The following is a 27121-nucleotide window of genomic DNA, read 5'->3' as shown; positions in this document are numbered from 1 at the left end:
AAGAGATGTTCAGTGATACTTGATGACTCTTATGTAAACGTTTACGTACTAAATCAATACACTTACAGAGATATGATGGTAATTCAACAAATACGCCCAACATGGCCAAAGTTCATTGACCATAAATGACCTTTGACCTCGATCATGCGACCTGAAATGCGCACAGGATGTTCAGTGACACTTGATTACTATTATGTTCAAGTTTCATGAATCAGATCGACAATCTTTCAAAGTTAAGATGGTAATTCACCAGATGCCCTTCAATTTGGCCAAAGTTCATTGACCCTAAATGACCTTTGACTTCGGTCATGTGACGTGAAACTCAAGCAGAATGTTTAGTAATACTTGATTAACCCTATGTATAAGTTTCATGGACTATTATTTTCTCACTTATGACATTTCCAAAACTTAACCTTAGGTTAAGATTTTGACGTTGATTCCCCCAACATGGTCTTAGTTCATTGACCCTAAATGACCTTTCACCTGAGACATGTGGCCTGAATCTCAGGCAGAATATTTGGTAATACCTGATTAACTTTCTTGTTAAGTTTCATGAACTAGGTCTATATATTTTCTAAGTTATGTTGTCATTTCAAAATCTTAACATTCGGTAAAGATATTTTGTGTTGACGCCCCAGCCGCCGCCGTCGGAACCCTACCATGCCACATGATCGTCGAACGTCGGGAATCGGTACTGGTATTTGTCGGTAATCAGAACCTCCACCCCCTCCCCCACCACCACTGGAATAGGCCTCGCGACTCCCCTGTCTGTGGCCTCCGAGTCGTCGACCTCGTGGTCGGTATCGATTCGATCGGCAATGGTCTCAGCACGAGGCATGTTTACTAATAGTAATTACTTGAGAAATGACGATTGCCCAATTCTTGCACCTTCCACGCATTTTAAACGCAGGTGACACGCAGGACGGCGGTAGATAGAACGCAGGTTGGCAGTAGATAACACACAGGGCAAGCTTGTCGCCCGCAACTTACACGGAAGTTTGCACGTGTCTCGCCCGCATGTCACACGTAATGCACGCGAGTCGACAGCAGATTACACGCGTCCCGCACGCAGAACTTGTAAAAATTCTTGTTTGCCCGCAGAAATTTTGTTGCGTGCTGGAAAATATCTGCCAACAACTCACCCGCAAGGCTTGCACGGAACGATGTGACAGGGCCTTAAGATGCGCTATTTTATTAATGGGTCCACTGTTTGAAGAGTGGATCTCGTTGATTGATAACAGTGGACTCATGAATAAAATAGCCTAGCTAACCACGGCAACAGGCGTCAATTTGGCGCACGGTGACAAAAGTGAGTCCTATAGGAAATCTGCCTAATCATGGACTCAAACGTGGGTTTTCAAAACCACCTTTTTATGTAGTGATTACCAAGAAAAAAATCAATATCAACTTACCTATTAAAGAGGTTTGGGATGGTTGGAACAAGGACTCGTCTAAATTGGAAGGTATCCTTGCACCCTCGTGAGATTCTCCAGATGATTCCTGACTCCCGGGTTTTTCAGTCACTTTGACATTAGGATACACCTCTGAAAGTTTTTCCCTGTCAGATTCGGAAAGTGGGCTTTTTGAACCAAAGATTCTGATTTCCCGAAGCGTACCACTTTCTTTCGGGCTTTGCGGGGACTGATGTAAGCAATGACCGAAATTATCAATCTTGCAGCTGTCAAATGTAAGGACAGTAATCTCTTGAAGGTCACTTGTTGTAAGATCAATTAACTCAGTTATGGGTACAGCCGCTGCTGCACCTTTAATTTGCAACCCACAATCTGTAGATGTTCGGGACCATTCAACACTCTTCATTACTATATCCTTTAACTGTACACTTTCTACTTTGACCAAATTCAAACTAGGACTCATCACACGACCTACATGTAGTAAGTCTGCTAAAAATTGAAGTGCATAGTGCTCTTCAAGCCAACGAGATTCAAGATGGATATTTGTCAGATAAGGTAATTTACATGCTGTAATGTCTCTGCTTGACTTGTCCCATTTAAGGGTTTCAGAACTTGTGACGGTGAGTGATTCAATGTTTTGACAGGAAGAAGATATGGAAAGGAAGAGGTTGTCCAGAGTACCGCAGTCAGTGAGGTTACATAAGTCTAATTTCAAGTTTTTCAATGAACTCTGCGTGGTATCGAAATGGTATCCGTGAGTGCGTGAAAATTCCTGATACATAGATTTCAGCTCCAGATTCGTTGCGTTTGGAAAGCAATTACTGATAGTCTGCAAGATAACTTGGAGTGATGCAAGCGAATATCTTAAATAAAGGCAAACGGTGAGGACAGACCTCATTGGAATGAAAGGCTTAATTGTTCCATGCGCATGGATGTACATATCTTCGCAATAGCCAATGGTAATATGTTCCACTTCATGACACAGTGGAACCAGTGCAGAGATCAGAAGATTTAATGGTAATCCGCGTTTAAGTACTATCCAAGTTCCATCGCCATCGATAGTCCAAGACATAGACACAGGAACCTCGTTTCCATATTCAATAACAGAGATCTCGGCTGAAAAGAAATTCATAAAGTATTCATCAGGAATATCTCATTTGAACAAGGACTAAATGAATTAAGTGATTAATTATTAATTCCACTAATGTGTTTGTTTCTGGTACTGAAATCATTACACCACAGACGGGTAAAAATGGTTCTATAAAATGCACTGAAGCATGTCTCAAGGAATTTCACTTCCTTCCAGCAGCAGGGTGTTGGTTCTTTGCGCATGACTGGAACATGTTCGGAAGTGATAAATCGGATGATAATTAGGAGCTTGGTTCATTCAATGAATGAATTCTGCCTGGTACCCATTCACCTCACCTGGTGGGTGTTTCATAAAACTGTTCCTAAAGTTACGAACGACTTTACGCACGACTGGAACATGTTTCAGGTCATAAATCAAATACATAGGGACATCACATACCACAAGAAAGGATAAACAGTCGTGCGTAAAGTCATTCGTATCTTACGAACCATTTGTAACATGTTTAATACCGTGTCACACATACGCTTTTCTGTGTTAGTGATTAGGCCTATTAGAATTATCGATTTCGAGCTAAGATTTCATGATTTTACAAACATAATTTTACATTTTAATGTTCCAGATGTACATTGATATCTTGACAATTAACCTTGATTTAAAAGACTTTCACATGAAATAATTGTTTGCTCCAACTACTGTCTTTTAACCTATAAACTAGAAACACATGGTTGTATACATGCCTCTTTAAATCAAATTTTCTTTTTAACCTTTAAATCTAGTCCGATTAATCCACTTACTAGTATGTTGTTCAAGCTTTAGGTTGCGATCGATATTTCCATGTCGATTGTGATACCTATACCAGTCATACCTATCGAATAAATGCAGTCTCCGTGTGTCGACAAGGACGTTGTTTAACTCTCTTGGCTGTATACAGAAATTTGATAATATACGCTTAAATCACTATAAAAAAGTACATTCTTACTATCTAAATTAAGGCCGGTGCAAACACATAGGCCCTACAGGAATCCCCCAAAAGAAGAAAATACAGTACACTCTCCATGTTTTTATATTAAGTAGAGCGGTTTTGATACACATACCTAGCAGCAGCAGACAGGGTCCTAGCCCATCTACCGAGTTACTTTGACTTGGACAATTTTTTAACATGTACTTTGACTTTGACCATTTTTCAACCTGATAAGGACTTAAGATTTTTCATCGGTAGACACATAAATTAAAATTTCCTTCATTTAAGAAAAAAAAATATAAGGAGTAATGGTTTTTTTTAAGAAATGTAATTGAGTGTCACTAATATCAAACGTACAAACTTGAATTCTATTGGTGACTTGTCCTGAAGCTTAACTTCTGTCGGCTCTTTAACCTGAAAATTAAATTAAAAAAACATGCGTTTTGTAAAAAATACACTTCTTGTTCTGGTACAAACAATACTAATCAATACATAAAGCTGTTAAGGGTAACACATAAATTATTCAAGAAATTAATATGGGCCGGCCACTGAACGGTTTTGAAAGCGGGGAGCTGAGCCGAAAGTGGGGCCTGACCATGCCAAAAAAATCGCAATCAGATGGTAATTTAGAAGATTTTATACACGGTTTTGGAGAAAAAAATGTGGGGCTTGAACCCCCCCCCCTCCCCGTTCCACAGCCCGTGCCATAGAATATAGAACTAATTATTAAGAGCACATGAAGTACCGTGAAACCTCTCCTCTTCGTCCATTCGTTCATTTTTGTTCAATTCAAATTCAAATACATCTCAATTTCTTTTTCACGTAAATTTTTTTATAGTAACGTCAACATGAATACTTATGGTAATAATACAACGCTTATTCTGATGATATAGTTCAAATGACAAAAGAACGCAAACTTGAATGACAGTTGTTGTTGTGTGAAAGCATAATTGTCAGCAACAATGATTGCACATGAAAAAAAGAAAAGGAGACTGGTTAAGAATGAATCAAAATAATTTATTTATACTAACGATAAAACAAACCAAACAATATGAATTATGTTGTAATCGTTGACACTAGACCAGAGGCTCGTTGCATAAAACTTTTTACCTGAGAAAACTCTGGTAAAAACCGAAAACTAAGGTTAGTCTGATTTTTATGCAATGGGCTCCAGAACGTATTTATTGACAATAATGAGATGTTGAACTTTCTTTTAAATAAATTCATACTTATTATTACCATGTTGGATTCCATATTGACGGTGCATTGTACCGGAAAGTTAGTACCGTATATATACCGCTCTGTGATGAGATTTTATTCTTTTTCAGGTACAATATATAGATCCTTTACTTTGTACTTCTTCAATACTTACTGGCAAAAATATAGCATATTCTACCTTTATTACAGTTTTTACATAGTATTTTTTCTATGCAGCTTGGACCTTGCAGAAGTGATCTAATGCCTTGATTTTGCTCTTTTTCCTTTTCTTCTTTTCTTGCTATTCCTGACGGAAATATTTTTTTGTTTTGATTTCCTTCTTAATTCCTCTGTGAATGGTATATTTCTTTATTCAAAAAAAAAACTCTTGTTGAGGTTTATGATAGGTTATACAAATTTATGACTAGCAACTTTTCACTCAATAATGATCAATACTGATTTAGGACATTTCTCTCTACTGCATATGTTTTTTTAATATATGTCAATGATATTTCTGATGTTTCAACTTAAAAACGACATATGTTACCAACTACCCTCAAAACCACCAGTAAGTCGTGAGAGAAGGTTCGCTGATAATAGCCAAAAATAGTAAATTGGTTTTAAAAAAGCTAACATTCTAAACTCACATTGTCTGAAGGAGTTTTCTTCAACTTTATACTGTAAATATTCGATTTGTAAAGTTGACCAGAAAACAGGATACTAGAGTTTCTTTGACATAAGTGTTTGTGGATTGCTTGGAAGTTTCATTCATATTTCACACCGTGCGCATCTCATGCTAGAGTGAACACAAACTTCAAATGTTGTTTTCTCCTCATTTTCTGAAGCTCTCGCTTTGTTTTCTCTGTATTCAATCAAGTACTCTTGTGAGTTACTATTGATCAAGTTTGACAAATCATGTATAATTTTAAAGCCTAGGATGTTCTCGTTCAAACTCAATAAAAATTTGAAAAGTAGTTTTGGCGACTTCTTGCTGGTTTTCGTTTGGCTGGTCACATATATTGTTTTGCAGATTACATTAATTGTTTGGGCTTTTCTTGGAGGTTGGGGATTGGGTTATTTCTTGTTATGCATGGTGAAAAATAAAACAAACATTAATTATTTCACTATTAATCAAGTCTTGAGTTTATATTGTGATTACATATTCTCGCTATTAATTATACCAAGTATAGTCTCGTGTACAACTCATGCATTAATGGTGCTGGAGATCCAACCACATGCAAGTTGTTGCCCGACCCGTATGGTATATGTCATGTCATCATAGGCTTATATTTTATAAGTATATGGTTGTAATGAATTACACATACTTTTGATGGACCTGCCGCTTCCATTGCTGGCTCGTCGGATATCTTGACCCCTTCCAACTGAAAGTGAATCACATAATATAATAAATCCTTTTCCATCATAATCTTACATTACAGAAAGGACGGACAAAACAAAATAAAATCTGTAATGACTTAAGAAGGGCTAAACATCTGTTCACAAGTTTCTTTAACGGTTATCGCCCACACGCAACGCATTGCAAGGACACTAATAATATAAGATTTTTAATCAAAGCCAAATCTAAAACCCCCAAATTCGATAACTTCATATGTTTCATAATTAGTTTTTAATTTGAATTTATATATTTTTGACACAGTTTGAACTTAACTCTTCTTTTCTTTCTTTGGACCCATGCAGGAGAGTTTATACACATTATTTTATCTATTTTCATACCTTTTTCAGCAATGTAGGGTCTTCTGTTGGACCTTCAGTCATCACTGATGGGTGATCTGCATGAGGAAGAAAATAAAATTCTAGTGTATGATTTTTCACTTCACCTTATTTTTGTTTTCGGGACATCCTTTGAATATTTTTTTTTAAAAGCTCAGAAATGGCTTTTGTCAATAAAACGTCATATTGATTTGAAAACAGTCTCCTATTTCATGTACAAAACGCTATGAATTTGAATTCATTGATAAAATTCATTTACTTGACATGTACAGTTTCTTTATAATATATAATAACATGAAATAATTAGAATACATTATAATATATGCAACAATAACACATCCATTTTTTGTTTCATTACTTTCATAGATTTCCAATTAACAGAAGAAAGCTAATGTGTATTCGTACATAAAACGTTCACCACAATATACGGTCTATGTATAATCTAAAGTAAAAGCCTGTTTCTGAGCTTTACTTTTTTACAAGTTTGAGATAAGAAGCTCTATATACTTCTAAAAGCTCGCTCAAAAATATGTGTTTATCTCCTGTGAAAGGAAATGTTTTCAAGTTCAAACAGGAAAAAAGTTTCCCAAAGCAGAGTTGGAAAGCGTGTCAAATGTTCATGACGACAAAATATCAAGGAAACCCAAATCCATATTTCCGAAATTGGATGATACACAGTTTTCATAAAAATATAAGCCTCTTATATATACAGTAAGAATTATAAAAATCCCTTATAATTTCTGCCTTTCAAAAATGCCTCCTTATCCCCAAAATATGAGAATATACTGAATTTAAATGGTTTGAGGCAAGTTAGAAAGTTGCTCTGACGTTACGACCCAGACCTATTCTTCCCTGATAGACCACATAATTAAGTAGTAGCGTATATCAAAGCGGTGTCATTTACCTCGGTATAAGTGATCATTCATTAATTGATTGTTCAAGAAAGATTATTAGGACCGTGTTTGGGTATCAAACAACTGCATCCATCAGGAGATTCGATGGTTATAATAGATAGGCCTAATTTTAATTTAAATTTACCCCAAACAGAAGTATCTGAGTGTAACAATCTAAATATGGCTTTGGAAATTTTTAGATCTATATTCTTATCAACAGCAGATATCAGTACACCTCTGAAGAATAAGAATTAAAAAAGGAACGGGAAAATTGATGATCCATGAAATCATGGCTTTAATTAGATAGAGAAAAATATAGCTTTCGAATATATAAATATTGTCAATTTAGACGTCGAAAGAAAAGAAATGGTTTTAAGGAATTCAAAACAAAGTAAGATGGGCCAAAGACGATTTTTTTATAAATATCTAAGGAAACAAAAAAGACTTTAGAAAACTGAAATATTTTTAAAAGTTTAGGTCAAAAGGGTAAAGGGAGGTTCTCCTTGACTTATAAAAAGCCTTTGATAATGTAAATCTTAACATTTAAAGAAGTGATGGGTTAAGATTCTGCGTGTGTGACGTGGTTTAGATCATACTTATCTAATCGTCATCAAGAAACTAATATGCAGACGGTATACTCTGATTCAACGCTTCTTAAATGTTTAGTTCCACAGTGAAGCATTTTAGGCCCCATCCTTTTTATGAGATACACTAATTGTTGTATATAAGAATTTTAAGAGCAATTTCATTCATTAATTTAGTTATTTTTTCTTTTAGAATATCCGTAGCCTAGAATGATAAAGGCCATTCCAGAACTTGTTTGTAAAAAGCTTTCGTTCTCAAAGCCTCTCGCCTATTTAAAGGCCAAGGAGTTTTATTTTTTTAATAGAATTTACAAACAACAGGGAATGTTAACAATAGAGCCTGTCCACAATGAAAAAAGGACGATAGGATTAGCTATGTTACTGACATGTTGATTTCAATGAGGTCATTCAAGAATGTTTTAGAATTGGATTGCTACAGAAAGAAGGAGAATGTTTTTTAAGTGAATATTAGAAGTTTCTACCTGTAGAATAGTATAGTTGAAATGTGTATAAATAAGGTGGCAGTTTCTTCAAGGATCATCATATCATACCAGATCACTTCATCATATCAGATCAGAACTTTCACGCCAGACTTTATGTCAGAGCAGAGTTTATTTCCACCTGGGATATTCATCTCCTGTGGAATTATATACCCGCCATCAATGAACTGTTTGCAGTTATGTTGAGAGAGGAATTCTCAGTTCTCATCGAGATCAGCAACCTGTTTTAATGAACGCTTTTCAACCCATGGATTGCTAAAATTGACTGTTATTCATCGCGCTTCAATAGTCTAGGAGGGGTTTTGTTCAAATTTTTGGTGGGGAAGGTTTGACAGGCTTATCCGGGGTAGAATTGTGTGCTGATTCCGAAAATGTCAGTCTTATTGACCGTACTCACGACATTTTTTGCCAATTTGGCTAATTTTTGACCAAAAATGACCATTTTGACCACTCTTTGGAAAATGGCCCCTTTAACAGAATGCTTTTGTACCCACATCCAATCAAAAGGGTCTATCCTCAGTAGAAATGCACCCAACTTCCAGATAAAGTGGTTTCATTAGCCAAATCGCAATAGAAGTGGTCATTTTGGCCACGTTTTGATCAAAAGTGATCATTTTGATGATTTTTTTGGTTCGAAATGTGTTACAAAAATAGATCAGAACTACGATTGGATGTCTTTAGAAATCCACATTTAATTTTAAAATGTGCGCGAGATCATAACAATCAACCTCGTGTAATTTTTTCATCAGTTTTGACCTGTGAGGGTCATTTTGGATTCTTTAGACATAAGTGACCATTCGCTCAGTTTTACATAATAAACTGTGCAAATCGGCAGGAATTTGATGTCTTCGGCTTGTTTAATATCTTCCCTTATAAAATGGGAATGCATTTAAAGGTCTATCTTGTGTAGAATTTTTATGCCCAGATATATTAGTCTTATGACCCTATTCAACAGCTTATGGTCATTTTGGCCACTTATGGCCCTCAAAATGACCAATAACATCAGTTCAATTTATCTAAAAATATTTCAATATTACCAGGATCGTTACAAGGATGTGCTGTGACACCAAATATTGATGTATTAACTCTTTAAATTGAACATCTCAAAAGTATTTTGACCTCATGTAACTTATTCCATCAGTTTTGATCTATGAGGGTCAATTTTGGTACTTTAGACTGACCATTCGCTCAGTTTTACATAATAAACTGTGCAAATCGGCAGGAATTTGAGGTCATCAGCTTGTTTAATATTATTCCCTTATAAAATGGGAATGTGTTCAAAAGTCCTTCTTGTGTAGAATTTTATGCTGATTCCAGATATATTAGTCTTATGACCCTATTCAACAGCTTATGGTCATTTTGACCACTTATGGCCCTCAAAATGACCAATGACAACTGTTCAGTTTATCCAAAAATACTTTAATGTTACCAGAATCGTAACAAAGTGTGTGCTGTGTCACCCAACATCTGGCTCGAATGTTGTGCGCCTTACAGCCGCCTACACTATTTCTTTGCTCTCCCAAATTCTAATCAGTTTGCCTGATTTACTTAAACTTTACATCTAATGTTTATACCATCTTATTACTGTTATCATCCTGAGTCTACTAGCTAAATTTCATGACATTTGGTTCTATATCATTGCTGATTTTGACTCAGAATTTTTCTACAAGCATATATTTATTTTGGTCAGTAGTGGCCATACTTGTCCTCTTGATTTGTACATGGACTTCAGGGTCATTGTTGATCACCCAAGCATGTGCATCATTGAATAGATACAATGGAGTCTCTGGGATTTATCCTCCTTCTTTCACTGACACTCCATTGTTGGTCAAAACATAGTCATTTTAATGGACTAGAAGGCAAGACTAATCAACCCAAGGATTTTAAGTGTAAAGCTGGCTATAAAGGGAAGGCAGTCTCATACTACAGCAATGCTACAAGTACTTTTCATATTGAGCATGTTCAAGATGGAGACATTCATCCTAATCCAGGTCCTCGTGAAAGACCAAAATCCACGTCTCAACATTTGGAGTTAACAGCAGGGGAACATGCTTTGGAAATTCAGCAGACGACACCAAAAAGCCATGGTCTATATACTGCAAGTGAACTATACCGGATTCGATCTCACTGTGATTTTTCTGGTCGTGTTCGTGATGACGTCTGGGCTAGTATGGGGCGCCAAGTGTCCGCCAGTATTTTCGTCCAAATCAAGCTATTTCGTACACAAAATTTGTTTTTATTCAGACGAAAATCATTTTGTCATGACGCTGTTTTATTTCGTACATGAAATTTATTTTTTGTCACAAAAAATTAATTTTGTCTCAACGAAAAAAATTTCGTCTAGACGAAATGTAATTGCGTCCACAAACTTTTTTTGGCGTGCCATACTCCGTCCAATTTACGCCATTCCGTACACAAAAGTTTTTTTGTTCATATGAAAATGATTTCGTCATGATGCAATTTTATTTCGTATACGAAATTATTCTTGTCACACAAAATAAATTTTCGTCGAGACAAAATGTAATTTCGTCCACAAAATTTATTTCGTACACACGAAATGAATTTTGATCTAACGAAATGGCACCCCAAGTGTTCAAAGGAAAATTCTGTAGGAAATTTGTGTTTCACTCCAACGAAATTCATTTCGTCATGATGCAGTGTGATTTCGTATACGAAATTTATTTTGTGTCACACTTATAATCAATTTCGTCGAGACGAAATAAAATTGCGTCCTCAAAATTCATTTCGTTGCGATGCGAATATCTATTCCGTCGATGAAATGATTTTGTGTCACATCACAAAAAATTCCGTCCATGTAAAATAATTCTGTCTCCTCTTTCTGGCAGGGTATATGAGATCGTCGCTGATTGGCTGCACCTTGCTCAAGCCGATCTTCGATCGATCGATATCCGGCCGCGGGGACGGTCACACTCACAGGTCGGCATGTTGGTGAACCTTTCTTGTTTAGCTTAGATTTCACGTTATTCATGCCAACAAGAGCTGCAAACAACTTCTCTAATTGGTAGAATGTGGACGGACATTGCATTCGTAAGTTCAGCTATGTTTGAATTACGTTGAAAACAAAATGGGAAATCGTAGTGGTTGCCATACCTGCTACTTCCATTTGCAAGAAGCTGTGTACTGTAAAAATTATAGTCCCATGTATTCAAGTTTGTGTACTGTAGCCAGACAAAGGGGGGGGGGGGATTGGTCTTTTCTGCACACCTAAAATGGTGAGGAATTATACAGGCTGAAGATATTTTGGCCTAGAACTTAGCAAATAATGTAAAATTCATACAGAGCAAAATGCTGAAAATTTCATTGAAATCAGATGACAAATATATTTTTTTTTAATTTGAAAGAACAAATTTATTCAACAGTTTGGGCATGTTGGGCGGGCTTGGCCGCAACTTGGCGCAAGTTTACCCAGCCTCACTAACCTCGTACCCCGGGGCCGGGGCACTTGAACAAAAAAGTGGTGGGGTGTGCCGCAGGAGAGACAAAAACGGGGGCCTGGGCTTGGAGCGGGCGTATTGTAAAAAGGAGGGTCCTCGGAACGGGGTTTGGAACTAAAATCTTGTGAAATGGGGGTCCTTGGAAGTTGGAACGGATCGATCGCCAGCGTGTGAGTACGTGCGTATGCATCCCTATGGAACGGGCATCCGTGATGCAGCTAGCGCAGCCTCCGCTGGGTGCGCTCGCTCAGAGACGATGGTCGGACAGCGCTCTGTGGCCGCTTTTCACCAAAATTGCAGCAGATCAATGCAACCGGAATGGCGTAACGAAAAATATGCGAAGCTTTGGAGCGAATTTCTTCTTTTTTCTAGATAAGAACAAAATGCTTTGCCTTGGAGCAGCTTTCTTTGTTTTTTTCTCAATAAGACAAAAATGCTATGCCTTGGCTTGGAACGGAAATTTGGGTGTAAAAATGGGGGTCCCCTCCGCGGCACATACCCACTATGCATTATATACTGAGTGCCCCCCCCCCCGGGCCTCATACTAGTGTGAGTGCCCTAGCCTAGGTTACTCCACTTACACGTATTGCGATGTTTCAGTCTTGATTCAGGCCCTCTTCAAATTCAGCTCCTCTGTAATTATGCTCTCGCAGACAAAGTCCGGAGGGGGCATATAAAAGCGTTCCACCTGTCCATTGATTTGCCTGCCTCCCCCCCCCCACCCCCACTTGGTTTCAGTGCAATAAATTGAAATATATTTGATTGTTTTTTTTTTTAATTTAGGTGTGTTGGTAGATGACACTCTAGGCACCGTGCCTATTAATTCCTGTGTTAAAAAAGTGAGTGCACGCGAATTAAAAGTTGGACTTAAATTACTAGATTTTAACATGGAACTCCATTAAGAAAACTATTTTTAATTAGTCCCTAGATACTACTTCTTTTCTTGGGGTATTGAAGCCTATTCGTCCAGAACTTGCTCAACTTTTGCGACTAGCCTTGTCGCCATAGGGTTGTACACATCCTTGTTTAATACTGATTGTCACGTGACACGGCAATGTGTGTGTGTCGTTAGGCTGTTTGGCCTGTATTCAAGGCGTTCTATCCGTTATGATTTTATATTGAAGCAGAATACATCAGGTATAGGCCCATGTCAAGTCAAATCGATACAGGGATCGAGGAGGGGGGAGGGGTAGAGCAAAAAATTCCCAGTCACATGGATTGAAAATGATATTTTTTAATGATTGTTCATGCATTAGGGCAAACCCCTGTGTGGCAGGAGCATGATGAGTAAAAAAATGAAATAGTAGAAAGAAAGAGGCCGAAACATATGGCACGTGGGAATAAAGTTGCTTTATATGTTCCAAGCGAATGAAGCAAGCGAGAAAAAACCTTTCGTGCAAATCTAAATTTGAGACAGATATCTTACCTTACACTTTTCCTAATTTTGGTTTCTTTAATTCCCTTCATTTTTTTATATCTTGGTTGTACGTAGAACATTCGGGGGGCATGCACTGGGCATAACCCTGGCTTGTGTACCCCAGTGCTAAATCAGCAGGTGGGTTTTGATATCTCTGGATATTTAGCAATTTTAAAACTTTTTATAGAATGGATGAGAAAATCCCTGCAATCTGATTGGTTGAGAGCAATGCAAAAATTTTACTGGGCTGCATGAACGATATCCCGATAATCAAAACGCAACGATATCCACTGTAAACAAGCAATCGCCCGAAAAGGTCATTGTGATGTCATCGCGCATGTACTGTTACCGTCACTTGTTTACGTCAAAATTTGAATTTCGATCAAAGCAGAATGAATCAAAGGATGCAAAATGATCTGTAAGTACAAATACGGTACCGTAATTGTCATTGGGATTAAAACTGCCCACATACTCGTTAGTTGAGAAGTCCAGACATACATGTACGATCTAACGTTAGATCTATACTGCCCTGGGCTGGCTGTGCACAGCCAAATATCCACTGCAGGCCCAGGCAGGCGCTGGCCCCCGGCGCGGCCCGCATACACACACACAGCTACATGTATTGGAGGTCGGAGGCTGCCTCAACTGCTCAAGATATAGTCAATGCAAAGCTGTATCTGGCATTTTGGGTATAACAATATCTTTGTGGCAACATTATCCAGTTAAGCCCATATTTATGTTGTCCAGGGTTATCAAAGTATCTGCGCTCTGCATTAGATTTTGGAATTTTCATGCATCGATCCGGTAAATAAATCATGCGTCCGGTAAATAAATCATGCGTCCGGTAAAAAAAATCATGTGTCCGGTAAATTAAATTTACCGGACGCATGAAATTATCATGCATCCAGTAAATCATTAATTTTTGTGGTTTATTAAAAAAATTCCATTCTATAAAACAGATGATGCATGGGTTTCTTTCGTGGGTCAGTGGAACTGTGTGCATGTGGTTACCTTGTACACAGAGTTCCTACTGACCCACTCTAACGCATCATTTGTATATAGATGGCTACTATTTTTTATTAAATCGCGAGTGTAGACCTAAATGTAATTATAGAAAAACATTTCGTTAAGGTTTTTATTTTTTTGACCCCCCCCCCCAATAAAAGAAGGAAAAACAATTATAAACGAAGTTATAATATACACCCCTTTAATGATTTCGCTTTTTCTTCTCTCTTTTCCCCTCCTTTTTTTTTGGGGGGGGACCTTTTCGGGGGGCACCACCCCTAGCCATGCGCCACCAAATAAAGAGACGAGCGAGCAAAACTTTTGTCACCCAATACAAATATCAATTTTGTGATATATTTTGACACTACATTTGGGATGATTCTCGCATGAATTTTTCTTTCATTTGCTTTTTTATGGCCGTTTATTTCCCAGTCTTCCCTTTCTCCCCCCCCCCCTCTCTTTCTTTCTTTCTTTCCTTTTCTCTTATCTGGATTTTTTTCCGGTGAAATCCACTAGGGATCAAGGGCCAGCCTGCATGCCCCTGCAGCGGTTTACGCCTCTGCCGTGGTATACGCATGATCTTAACCCTAAAAAGACTGAATCAGCCCCCCCCCCCTCGACATTTTTCGTGATAAATCCGCCGCGCAAATCTTTTTGACCGCGTTGCTCGCTGACTTTTTACTTTCAAGTCTCGCGCAACTTTTGAGACCAAAATTGTGACCCCCGGGTACACAGTTTCGAAATTACGCAACATTTCGTTCCTGCATGCAGACCCAAAATTACTCAAAAACGTGAATTTGTGTACAAATCCAATACAAATAGTGTTTTTAGCCAAAATTCATAAATGTATTATTATTTTTCCTTTTACTGCTTAAAATCAATTTATTTTATCTTTTTCATGGTCAAAATAAAGTCCCTGACAATTTCCATTGAAAAAACAATGAAAAACAAAGTCGAAAAACAATGAAATACATAAGAAATTTAGAAAACAATAGAATACATAAGAAAATAAACATGATGTTGAAATTTTTTAAAAATAAATTTGATCAGATGCCTATCTAGAGTAGGTGAAACAAAAATTAGCATTTCAGGGGCATTTTTTTATTAATTAGAGCAAACTAATGATTTTACGCAAAAATTAGCATAATTAATGAAACATGAGATTTTTTGCATAATTTGATGTGATAATTTGGTAGATTATGCCATGGGTAATGTGTGCCAATTTTCGTCGCGATCGCGCAATCGACGTCCGAGATCATAAGGGGGGCTGATTCAGCGCCCCCTCCTCAGTCTTCTTAGGCATCGAAATAGCCCAGTCTATTTAGGGTTAATCATGATTAAAACTAGAGGTAAATCCAAGATTTTCCAAAGTAGGGGGGGGGGTGGGGTGAATTTTCTCAAGTACAATTAGACAACTCCCAAAAAAGGTTCTCACTTAAAAAAAACCGGTCATTTTGTCTCACGTAAAGTGATGGTCACTAAAAATGAAAGTCATTTCGTTCGCGTGATATTCGGCAAGCTCCCCAAAAAAAAATAAATAAGAAAAGGGAAAGTCATTTTGTCCATGTTATATTTGGCAACCCCCCAAAAAAAATTAAAATTAAAAAAAGGTTTTAACTGTAATAATGATCGAAGGTAATTTTGTCTTGCGTAAAATTTGACAAATGAAAAATAAGATTGTCACTAAAAAAATGAATGTAATTTTGACCCACATAAAATTTGGCAAGCCCCCCCCCAAAAAAAAAAAATGAAAAGGTTTTAACAAGCAAAAAAAAGGCTAAAAAGAGAAAGAAGAGACAAGAATATGAACGAAATATATCCCCATTACAAATAATGCTGTGATCATCATAAGGGAGGGGTCGCATAACTAATATAATTCCAAAATATTTACTATAAATCTCAATAGGGGGATCGTGTAGAAATGCTCACCAACAGTGAGCATTAATATAATCCATTTTAATTTCAACTAATTTTATAAAGTATTAAATGTCTTCCCACCAAATGAAAGTCATATCGCATAACTCCAATTTGTATTAAGGCGTACATTTACCAAAGTCTTGGGTTTGAAATCAGATTCAGAACAGCATTGTCCAACCGGCAACCCATATTTTGGGTAATGTCGCCTATGAGGTCCAAACATTAACATTAATCATTGGTACTAGGAGTGTGTGTGTGTATTTTGAGTTTTTGACAGACGTATATCAATCAGGTTTGATTATTTACGTCTGGGACCGACCTTTAATGTCACAATCCGAAAGACGTGATCAGGGCTCGAACCTCTGCATCAATGTGTAACTTCCCCACAGCTTGGAGTGGGTGACACCATAGTAATAATAATAATAATATTCCACATATTTATATAGCGCTTAATGCATCGGAACGACGTCTCTAAGAGACTAAGCGCTTTCCAGACTCAGTATTACCACGGTCATCAGAACCTTGTATGCCTGCGTACAATGTATGCACCTTCTCCACTCCCTGGGGAGCACTCCAACAAGAGTTCCAAGACTCAATTGCTAGGCATACTACATTATACATAGGCTTTCACATCCTACCAGGTACCCATTTAACACCTGGTGGAGAGTGGCAAAGTGGATTAACGCCTTGCCAAAGGACGCTAGTCCATGGCGGGATTCGAACACACGACCCTCTGATAGTACAGGCCAAGTTTGAATTTGGAGTCGGCAGGTCAAAACACATTAAATATGCAATTTAGTTTCCGCATGATAATGTCTTTTTTATGAGTTATGAAATATTCTACTTATTTGAACAAATTTGGGTGTGTAGGTAGATGATACCAATACAGGCTAAGTTCGAATTCGGAATATGCTGGTCAAAGATCACAGCTCATTAAATATGCGAGTTGGATTCCTCACGATATCTTATCAAAAAGTCATCAGATTTTTTAAAATTTGGGTGTGTTGGTAGATGAAGATGCACAGCATTTATATAGTGCCATATATCTGTTAAAGACATTCCAAGGCGTATTGGAGGAGCCAGCCAATCTGGGTCGCCTACAAGGGTGCGCACACAGAACTGTGACCCGCAGGTATCTCCTCCCAATTACTGGTTGGGGGTATCCAGGTGGACCACTACACTGGGTCATAATATGCGAGTTGGTTTCCTCATAATAACTTATAAATATTCAACAGATTTTTTTAAATGGGTGTTTAGGTAGATGACACCAAAATACAGGCTGAGATCGAATTAAGAGTCGGTCGAAGCTAATTAACGGCTATGCGAGATCAGCTCATAAAGAGAGTTGCATGTGTCATACATGTACCTTGATTTTCTGCTGCACGGCGGCATAAAAAGTACCCTTGAGTGGCCTAGCCCGAGGACTATGTCACAATTGTCATGAATATTCATTACATGGGCTGATGATATCACATCCCACTTTCCTTTTCCTTGATAGTTAATATTGTACACAAAATTATAATTGCTTCATTTTGTCATGTGTAATTGATATGTCTCCATTCTAATTAAGTAAGTTGCTGTGATCCAATTGTTACTTGTAATTTTTTTTTAATAAACCTAATTTCATACAAAATGCAAAAGAACAAGTGGGGGTATGACATCAGTTTGCTCACTGAATATTCATGCATGCCCAGAACTGTTCCACAGGAATATATTTTAAATTCAACAACTTTGCTATTTTCCGATTTTGATCAAATTTCCAGCATTTTTCTCTGTGAATTTTACTCTATTTCTTGAGACATAATCAATTATGAATATCTTCAACCCGGAGCAATCATGTTGGTATTGGAATAATGTTACATGTAGGCCTATTAAGCACTAACACCTATTGTTCTACTTGGCCCGGCCAGAGGCAAGACTTCCAGATTGATGCTCTTTCAAGAATTGAATTACATCCTGGATAGAAATTATGAGCTTGTCTTGTAATGGTGTGGGGATGAAGGGATCAGACCAGTGCCGTAACTAATACCCCTTTCATAAACCCAATTATTTTGCTAATAGCAGTATAATTTGGTCGTAAAATCGGAGGAGGACCAGAGTTATCCGCTTTATTTTGATGCTGCAATTATCCGCAGCAGCATCGGGACCAGATTTTGACTTTATGAACACGTTTCTAAATGCGGATAATTGCCATGGAGCGGTCACAAGGTCACCCTTTTCCGAAACAACCGCATCGGAGGGGGTGTGTGTGTGCAATTGCCATGAAGATTATCCTCCTTTTTCAGGACGGGCGCTTGTAAAAATAGTACGGATTATTTTCAGAGTTTATGAACACAATTTTTATTGAATTATCCGCATTACTCTTAGGCGGCTAATTGGAGGATAGGTTTATGAAAGGGGTATAAGATTTTTTTTTCTCAGGGGAGGGGGTCAACTTGGGGTCCTTGCTTTTTCAGGGGGGCACCATTTTGTTCTCTGTGTGTGTATATGTGTCACAAGGGTGGATCAGACTTTCGCCAATAGGGGATGGGGCCCAAAATTATCTTCAGGTCTATATTTTCCCTGATCAGTCACTTATTAGCTTTATTCTTATGAAATAACATCAATATGAAATAATCACGTAGGCCTTATATAAAAAGTGCAAAGGCAAGCAATTTTTTTTCTTACTTTTTTTGGAACTTTTATATATGTATTTAGGATGTATTTTGTCCTGAAAATTTAACATTCTAGGCACCGTTTGTGATCCTGAACAAGATGTGTGTGTTCTAGATAATTACTGAGAATGCCAAGCACGAACATAATTTTTAATAAGTGTTCTAGCATGATCCTGTTAAGGTCTGTTTAACCATGAGGATGGTACATATTTCAATAATGGGAATGCGAAGCACGAGCTGAAAATTGTTGACATTCCGACCTAAAAAAAATGGTCATTTGTTCTATGCACTAGATCATAAAATGATAGGTACGTAACTAAATAATTGATGCGAGTGCAAATTGGGAATTTGAGTGTGGCAAACTGATTCTGTTTGGTTCTGCTTGCGTAGACTGGGGCCCGTTTCTCAACACCGTTAAGTCTTCTAACTTCTTAACTAAATTGGAAATAGTTAGCTACCTGTTAGCGAACTGTTTCACGAATCCCTCTTTGCCAAGATCGGGGACAACTTGACCAAATAGTTATGACATCTCCAAACCTGTCATAACTTACTTCTATCTTAAGGGTCAAGTCCACCTCAGAAAAAATGTTGATTTGAATCAATGGAGAAAGACCAGACAAGCACAATGCTGAAAATTTCATCAAAATCGGATGTAAAATAATAAATTAATGACATTTCAAAGTTTCGCTTATTTTGAACAAAATAGTTATATTAACGAGCCAGTTACATTCAAATGAGTCGATGATGTCACTCACTATTTCTTTTTTTTTATTGTTTGAATTATACAATATTTCATTTTTTACAAATTTGACAATTAGGACCTCCTTGCCTGAAGCACAAAATGTTAAAATAATGTAATTCCACGTGTTCAGGGAGGAATGACACTTCATTTCACATGACAATGACGAGAAAATAAAAATAATTCATATTTCATATAATAGATTACAAAAGAAATAGTGAGTGATGTCATCAGTTTCTCATTTGCATATCGACCGAGATGTGCATAACTGTTTTGTGAAATGAAGCGAAACTTTAGAATGCCATAACTTATTTTACATGCAATTTTGATGAAATTTTCAGTGTTATGGTTGTTGAATTTTTCTCTTTTTATTCAAATAAAGTTTTTGTTGGAGTGGACTTGTCCTTTATGTAGTGATATCATGTGGATAGACTGTGACATTCAAATGAGCCTCGAAATTTGAAAATTTTATTACGTAATAATTTAAAGAAAAATGAATTATATAGCAAACAAGTGGGATAAATCATTCAATAGTAATTGTAATGCACAGAAATTATAACAAGTGTTAATTTAAGGTAGTAAAATAATTGAATTGACAAAGATTCTACCACTTCAGGTCATCCATAATTGGACTCGTTTTCAGACCCTTATCAAAATTTTAATAAATTCTTCCTCTAATATACGCATAGCATTCATAAAATCTAAAGAGTTTAACAATCCATGATAATATTTTTTTTGATGATGTTTGGAATCCTGAAAATCTGTTTGATTATCATCATGTTAAAGGCAAAAAGAAGCTGCTGAAAACTGCTTATCTAAAAAAAAAAGAGCCAATGGAGTAAATTAGAGAGTCAAAAGGGGGCCTAAGCTTTCGATCCTAGCAGAATCTTCGTCGGAGGCAAAATGACAAACATATAAAGTGGAACAACCATGATATAGACCACAAACATCCAACAGCAACACTAGAAACCATCATGTTAGGAAGAAAGCCTTATGGTTTACTTACGTAAACTATTCAAATTTTATATCTTGGGATAAATATCTCAATGTCCACTTACATGTGATTTTTTTTATCATGATATGAATTAGTGTTAATTTCATTTCCTCAGAAATTTAATGCCCATGTCTGCATGTTTAAGTACTTTTTAAGCATATTTTGCCTCTATTTTTTGCAACTTTTGAAAAATTTGCTATTTTGTGACTAAGGCTACGTCTGGTATGTACTTTCCACCAATAGTATCAATATGATATTAATGGATTCTAGTTAATCCTTTTGGGTAATTTTGGAACTAATTCTGTGTTTGGTAGATAAATAGGACTAACTTGTCCAGGTGTTGAGAAACGGGCCCCTGCTGATGAGTAGGCCTAGAGTTTTTATGCCCCTGCAGATGAAGCCCGGAGGGGGCATTAAGTGTTGCCCCTGTCAGCCCCCCCCCCCCTTGGTTTCCGCGCAATAACTTGAAAAACATTCAATGGATTTTAAAAAATTTGGTGTGTAAGTAGATGTCACCAAAATACAGGCTAAGTTCACAGCTCATTATGCAAGTTGGTTCAAAATTTATTTTTTTGATTATATTTATATGCGTATTGATTTCTGCATGATATTAAGTTCAATCATATTGAATGGATTTCTGATCGCGTTAACTGGGGCCCGGATTGGCACGTTTTAACCAGTGTGTTTTAAAACACATTTTTTTTACTTGTGTGTTATAAATAAATCCTCTTTCTCTTCCCCCCTTTACTCTTTCTTGATTGCTTTGTCATGTTCCTCTTCTCCCTGTTCAATCTTGCACAGCAATCAATATTAAGAATATCATTTTAACAAACAAATCTATGTGATTAGCTCACTTTTATCTACAATGAATTCGTAAACATGGCAGGGCCACACAACATTCAAGACTATTTTTGGAATGCATGCATGGTTACACAGTTATGATATACACAAGTGCATATTATCAGATCCCGAATTGCTTAAAAACTTGATTTCATGTACAACTCAATGTGAGTCATTGCCAAAATTTGTATCTGTATCATTATTTTCAGAAATTGCTGCAAATTTCTATTAGTAATAAATTTGAAAATCTGTACATAAGAAAAATGAAAAAGTAAAAAAAAAAAAAAAACCAGTAACCTACATAGACTGGGCTATTTCATTTCCTAAGAAGACTGGGGGGGGGGGCTTTATGATCTGGGCAGTCAATCATGGGATCACAGCGATGATTGGCAAACGCATTACCCATGGTATATTCTAAAAAACTATAATCAAATTTTGCCTAAATCTCATTGCTAATTTATGCGTAAAATCAAAAGTTTGCTCTAATTAACTAAATAATGCCCCTGAAATGATCACTTTTGGTTCACAGACTCAATATATTTCAACATCACACCTATTTTCTTATGTGTTTATTGTTGTTTCAATGGAAATAGTCGGGGACCATATTTGACCGTAAAAAAGTTGAAATTGATTTTAATCAGTAAAAGGAAATATAATGGCACATTTATGAATTATGGCTAAAAACACTATTTCCATAGATTTGTACGCAAATTCACATTTTTCCAGCAACTTTTGGTCTGCATGCACTTCCAAAATGTTGTGTAATTTCGAAAACACATACCAGGGGGTCGCAATTTTGGTCTCAAAAGTTGCGCGAGACTCGAAAAAGTGAGTGAGTGATGCTGTAAGTCTGTGAGTGATGCGGTAAAAAAAATTGCGCAGTGGATTTATTGCAAAATATGACAAGGGGGTAAATCAGCCCCCAGTCTCATAAGGGTTAAAAACATTATATAGGCCTACTGATTGTTTTTAATATACATTTGATCAGAATTCCTGAATTAAAAAAATAAGTAGTTCAAGGGCTATATTTATAGGTTTGAATTGAATTTGTATTTTATGCCCTAAAATTGGTATAATTGATTCAAATGAAATAAAGCATATTGATTTACCCGAAATGAAATTAAGCTTTGAAACCCAATGTATATCAATTTTTCCATTGTGCAAATTCTCCTCGCCCCCCCCCCCTCGATTGACAAGACTCAGGATACCTAGGGACAACACGTATATAATCATGTATTAGGAATGAAATGTCATATTACTTATAAAGTGTTTTTTTTGTAGGCATTCAATTTCCATGATTTAGTAATTTGGGGGGAAATATCAACTTTTCTGTTCAAAATTCATAAACAAAATTGTGGTAATCTCTTATTAAAACATCAAGAACTGAAATCTTATTTTATTTAGTGTATAGTTTAATTGATTTACAGAAAATTGCATCATAAAACAATAAAAAAACATTTTGTACTACAATTCTGCGGGGGCATCTGTTTCCTTTGGACACGTCAAACTTTCTTAATTATGTGTAATTGATTCTATGACATGTGTTTACATTTGCTGCAGATTCCCATTCAGCCATTGGACTGAACTGGTACCAAGACCGGAACTGTAACACAGTAAGGATGGTCAATATGAAGCGAGCTTCATTGAATTCCTCCAAGAGCTCTGTACTCTGTTCTGATCATTTTGAAGATGCTTGCTTTGACCTGGGCAGACGATACGTCTTAAACAGGATGCTGTCCCAACCATATTTGATTTCCCGCCTCGTCTTCAGAAGGTACAGTGGATCTATATCATACATGCGTTCTAAAGAAATATATATTCTGTTTTATCTACCTTTGTTTTGATAGAACATTGCTTTAATTATTCAATTTTCAGTAGCAAAATAGAGATGAAAATTATCCTAATCAGGAGGATAACCATGGACCGGGGCCTATACTGTGTATTTACAGTAAACTACTAAATAAATATATTTTTAAAATTTGGTTTAAAGGGGAATCCAACCCAAATAAAAACTTGTTTTTATGAGAAAAAGAAAAATCAGACAAGTTGATAGGTGAAAGTTTGAACAGTATTGGACAAACGACAAGAAAGTTATGAATTTTTAAAAGTTGTAAATATTGGTAATCACTATACTCATGGAGACTTCAAATTGGCCGCATATGGGATGTCATAGTGATGTAAGGCAAGGACTACTCTTCCATGTACTCCAATACATATTATGGCTAAAATTTCATTTTTCCCAAAAGTTTTATTTCAAAGTATATTTTTCTTTCATGAGGACATTAAACAATATACTACCTGGGTTATATTTAGATTACTGCCCCAGGGGAACGGGTATTTAGGAGAAAACCACAAATCCCTGATAATAAAGTACATGGCCTATGGAAAGTTGTCCTTGCCCCTTGTCATAATTTACTTACCCAGTTGCCAATTTGAAATCTACATACTATTAGTGATCGCAATTTTAAAGCAGCTATAACTTTCTTATTGCTTGACCGATTTCTTTCAAACTTTCACCATTCTGTTTAATTTATTTTTCTCCTTCCCAACACAACATTTCATGGCCAAGGCTGGATTCCCCTTTAAGTCATAATCCTGGCTACTTTGAGATTGCATAGCCCAGGGAGGGGGAGGTGGGCTTTTTTGTCCCCCTCTTCAGATCTTGCCTCTGATCAAAACGAAAACCAATGCACACATCAACATCAATGTAATCTGCAAGCATGGAACTAAAGGTTACAGAATTCATTAAAATTTATTGTTAATAAATTATTTGTTAATAAATTAGTAATGCTAATTTATGCGTAATAGAGAATTCTTTGTTTTAAAGGTTAATCTCTAAAGAATTCCCGAAATTCTATGATTTCTAACAAAGTTGCTCAAAAATAAATGGTAAATGACATTTCTAATCTTATGTATTTTATTGTTTCTATAATTCCATATGTATTTCTTTGTTTTGGGGCCTTATGTATTTTATAGTTTTTTTAATGGGATCTGTTCATGGCACTATTCTGATTATAAAAAGCAAAGATTTGATTATTTTCAACCAATAAGTGCAAGAATAATGATAAATTTGTCAATTATGACTGAAAATAGAATTTCCATTGGATTAAATGTGTATACAAAATAATATTTTTGAGCAATTTTTGGTCCGACATAAACTCATAAAATGTTGCGTAACTGAATATCCGGGTGTCTCAAAAGCTCTGCAGAATTGACCAAAAAGTAATCATGGTACCTCATTTCTCATTGTGGACTTATCATGAAAAATGTGGATGGGGAGGGGAGCTTATTAAGCTCCCCCCCCCCCCGGGCTTGATAGGGTTTATATATCATCATGTATATTTTTAAAAAAATTATCTTGTTGCAAGTCACTGCAAAAGGTTTGATTTCTAAACGAATATTGTTCTTCATGGATAATCGAATATTTGATTGAAAAATTATCTTTGAATAGTTATCTTTTCATTCTTGTATCTGTTTTTGTTCAATATTCTTTTTCTTATTTTTTTATTAATTCGTCTCCTACAGAATTCACCCAAACCAAGGTATTTCCCAAAAGACTTTTCGATTCAGCAAACAACCTCCCAGATACTGCAAAGACACCAGTGCCAAAGTCTTCAGCACCTTAATTTCTCGAAGACCACTCCTACTGAATACCAGAAAGTCCAAGAGGGTAAAGTGGAAGTCAACAACAATAATGGACTGTATTAAAACTTGGAGAAGAGGCTGAAAACCACACAGAAGTCCTACCTTATACATTACTTGCTTTTAAGTTTGGACAAACTGATTTGCACAACTTTACAACAAAAAAATTACGCTGTGTGGATTCTGATTATTTAAAATAGCTCAATGAAAACGTTTATCACTGGGCATGTAACAAAAATGAATTCATTGAATTTGAAGATGTCTTACAGTATATTCATTCTGATTTGAATGTCAGAAGAGAAAAAAGTTTGTGAAAAGTAGGAATGACGGCAAGCTGACAGAAGAATAGAATACATGTAGGATAGAACAAGGCCACAGTTATAAATGAGCTGTTGGATAGAGACAAAAAGATGAATTAAGAATGGGGGTGATAGAGAAATAGAGACAGGAATTGGGGAGCCTGTGATGAATGCCTGAGAAAGTAAAAATTACCATATTTTATTTTTTTAAGGATTTGAACAGTCAGGAAGAATGTGGTCTTTTTTCTGTTGTTATTTCTCAAAATACTGGTATGTTTTGTGTACAGAAAGGGGTATAATCCTTTGCAATAATCACTCTCACAGAAAATATTAACTAATCAAAAGAAAAGTCAAATATTTCACTGATTTACAATTGTTCGGTCACTCTCATATCTAAAGTTACCCCCCCCCCCATCATTTCAAGGTATTGGAGAGAGAGGTTGGGCAGGACATGGCTGTCAGCAGAAAAAAAATGCAGGGTGGGGCAAAACAATTTTGGGATATGTGCGAGGGAGCGAATGCGACAGAGCAGAATTTTGTGGGGGGGATATATGCTGGAAAATGCAGGGCCAAGAGATTTGAGGAATATGTAAGAGGGAGCGAAGTGACCAAGCAGAAGAAATGTAGAGGACAACAAATTGTTGGGTATGTGAGGGAGCAAAGCAACCAATTAAAAAAGGAGGTTAGTCAAAACGTTCTTGAATATGAGTAAGGAAGTAACTTGTTCACTTCCGAGCAGTAGGACTCGTTTTAAAATAGCTTAGGAAATATGTGTTTCCTAAGCATGGTAAACACATATTGTAGGCCTATAGTACAATTTAGGTGCTCTAAGAGTTAAATTCTGAATGAGCTGCATTTGCTGGTAAATCATGCGCAGAGGATCTTTGTCTTTTATCCATTTCTACACTTTTCTTTAGATTTCAGTTTTAAGGCGGGAAGGATCCCACCCTCCTGTGGATGCTATATTTTGACTGACCCTGGGTAAATAGAATAATTACAAACACAAAAATGATGTTTTAATATGAGATTTTTTAATGCCCCTTGAAAGTCCACCATCTTTCTCACTCTCTCCATCTTTGTTTTTATTCATTTTAACTTTCCAATTCTTTCTCTCTTGATATCTATAAAGTTCAGGTTCACCCTTTTAACTTGCACTATTCCAAGCCCCCAACCAATTGGCATCCACAGGAATGGGGGAGTGGGGCTTCCCCCTAGAAAATAAAGTCAAACAAAAGAAAAATGTGGAAAATAGAAATGGATAAAGACAAATAATCCTCTACGCATGTCTTACCTACCAATACAGATCATTCACAATTTAATTCTTGCAACACCTAAATTCTACTATGAGTTTACCATACTTAGAAAATGCATATTTCCTATGCCATTTTTAAACAAGTCCCTATCGCTGGAGTGAACGTGTTGCTCACCAGCACGAATTCGAAAATATTTTGATTGACCTGGGGGCCCGTTTCATAAAACATTTGCCGCAGCGGCAACTCCCATTTTCTGCGGCAAATCTCAAAACAGCGGCAAATGACAATTTCTGCGGCAATATTTGATGCAGCTATTTGAGCTGCGTCAAATATTTGCCGCAGATACTTTCAGGGGCAAATGACAATTTCTGCGACAATATTTGATCTATTTGAGTTGCGTCAAATATTGCAGCAGAAACGGCTTTTTCATCAAAATATCAACAATTTGGAGGGCCTAACAACCATATTGCTAAAGTTTTTGATGATATTGAATTGATAAATTGCTTTTTGTCATTCTAAATAGAAAATACAGGTATTT

General features: G+C 36.5%; 2 protein-coding genes across 3 annotated transcripts; one reads left to right on the top strand and one right to left on the bottom strand.

Moving 5' to 3' along the window:
- Positions 1 to 1371: 1371 nt before the first annotated feature.
- LOC121420616 lies at positions 1372 to 6446 on the bottom strand. Its single transcript, XM_041615279.1, has 5 exons — positions 6395 to 6446; positions 5986 to 6042; positions 3821 to 3877; positions 3297 to 3423; positions 1372 to 2528 (listed from the first exon to the last, which is right to left on the bottom strand). The coding sequence occupies exons 1-5, from the start codon at positions 6434 to 6436 to the stop codon at positions 1372 to 1374; spliced, it is 1440 nt and encodes a 479-aa protein (XP_041471213.1). The 5' UTR covers positions 6437 to 6446.
- Positions 6447 to 11303: 4857 nt separating this feature from the next.
- On the top strand, positions 11304 to 25838 carry LOC121419927. 2 transcript variants are annotated; one of them, XR_005970662.1, is made up of 3 exons: positions 11304 to 11416; positions 22950 to 23163; positions 24915 to 25838. XR_005970662.1 is itself a non-coding variant. In XM_041614415.1 (3 exons), exons 1-3 carry the CDS (start codon positions 13652 to 13654, stop codon positions 25114 to 25116), a joined length of 423 nt encoding a protein of 140 aa, XP_041470349.1. In that variant the 5' UTR covers positions 13508 to 13651; the 3' UTR covers positions 25117 to 25838. The 2 variants fall into 2 exon arrangements, 1 of the variants encoding a protein (XP_041470349.1); XM_041614415.1 differs by lacking the exon at positions 11304 to 11416 and adding an exon at positions 13508 to 13658.
- The last annotated feature ends 1283 nt before the right edge of the window (positions 25839 to 27121 follow it).

The sequence above is a fragment of the Lytechinus variegatus genome, chromosome 8, assembly GCF_018143015.1.
Source record: "Lytechinus variegatus isolate NC3 chromosome 8, Lvar_3.0, whole genome shotgun sequence".
Taxonomy (NCBI): Eukaryota; Metazoa; Echinodermata; class Echinoidea; order Temnopleuroida; family Toxopneustidae; genus Lytechinus; species Lytechinus variegatus.
The sequence above is the reverse complement of the archived record's forward strand: the minus strand, read 5'-3'. Positions and strand labels throughout refer to the sequence as shown.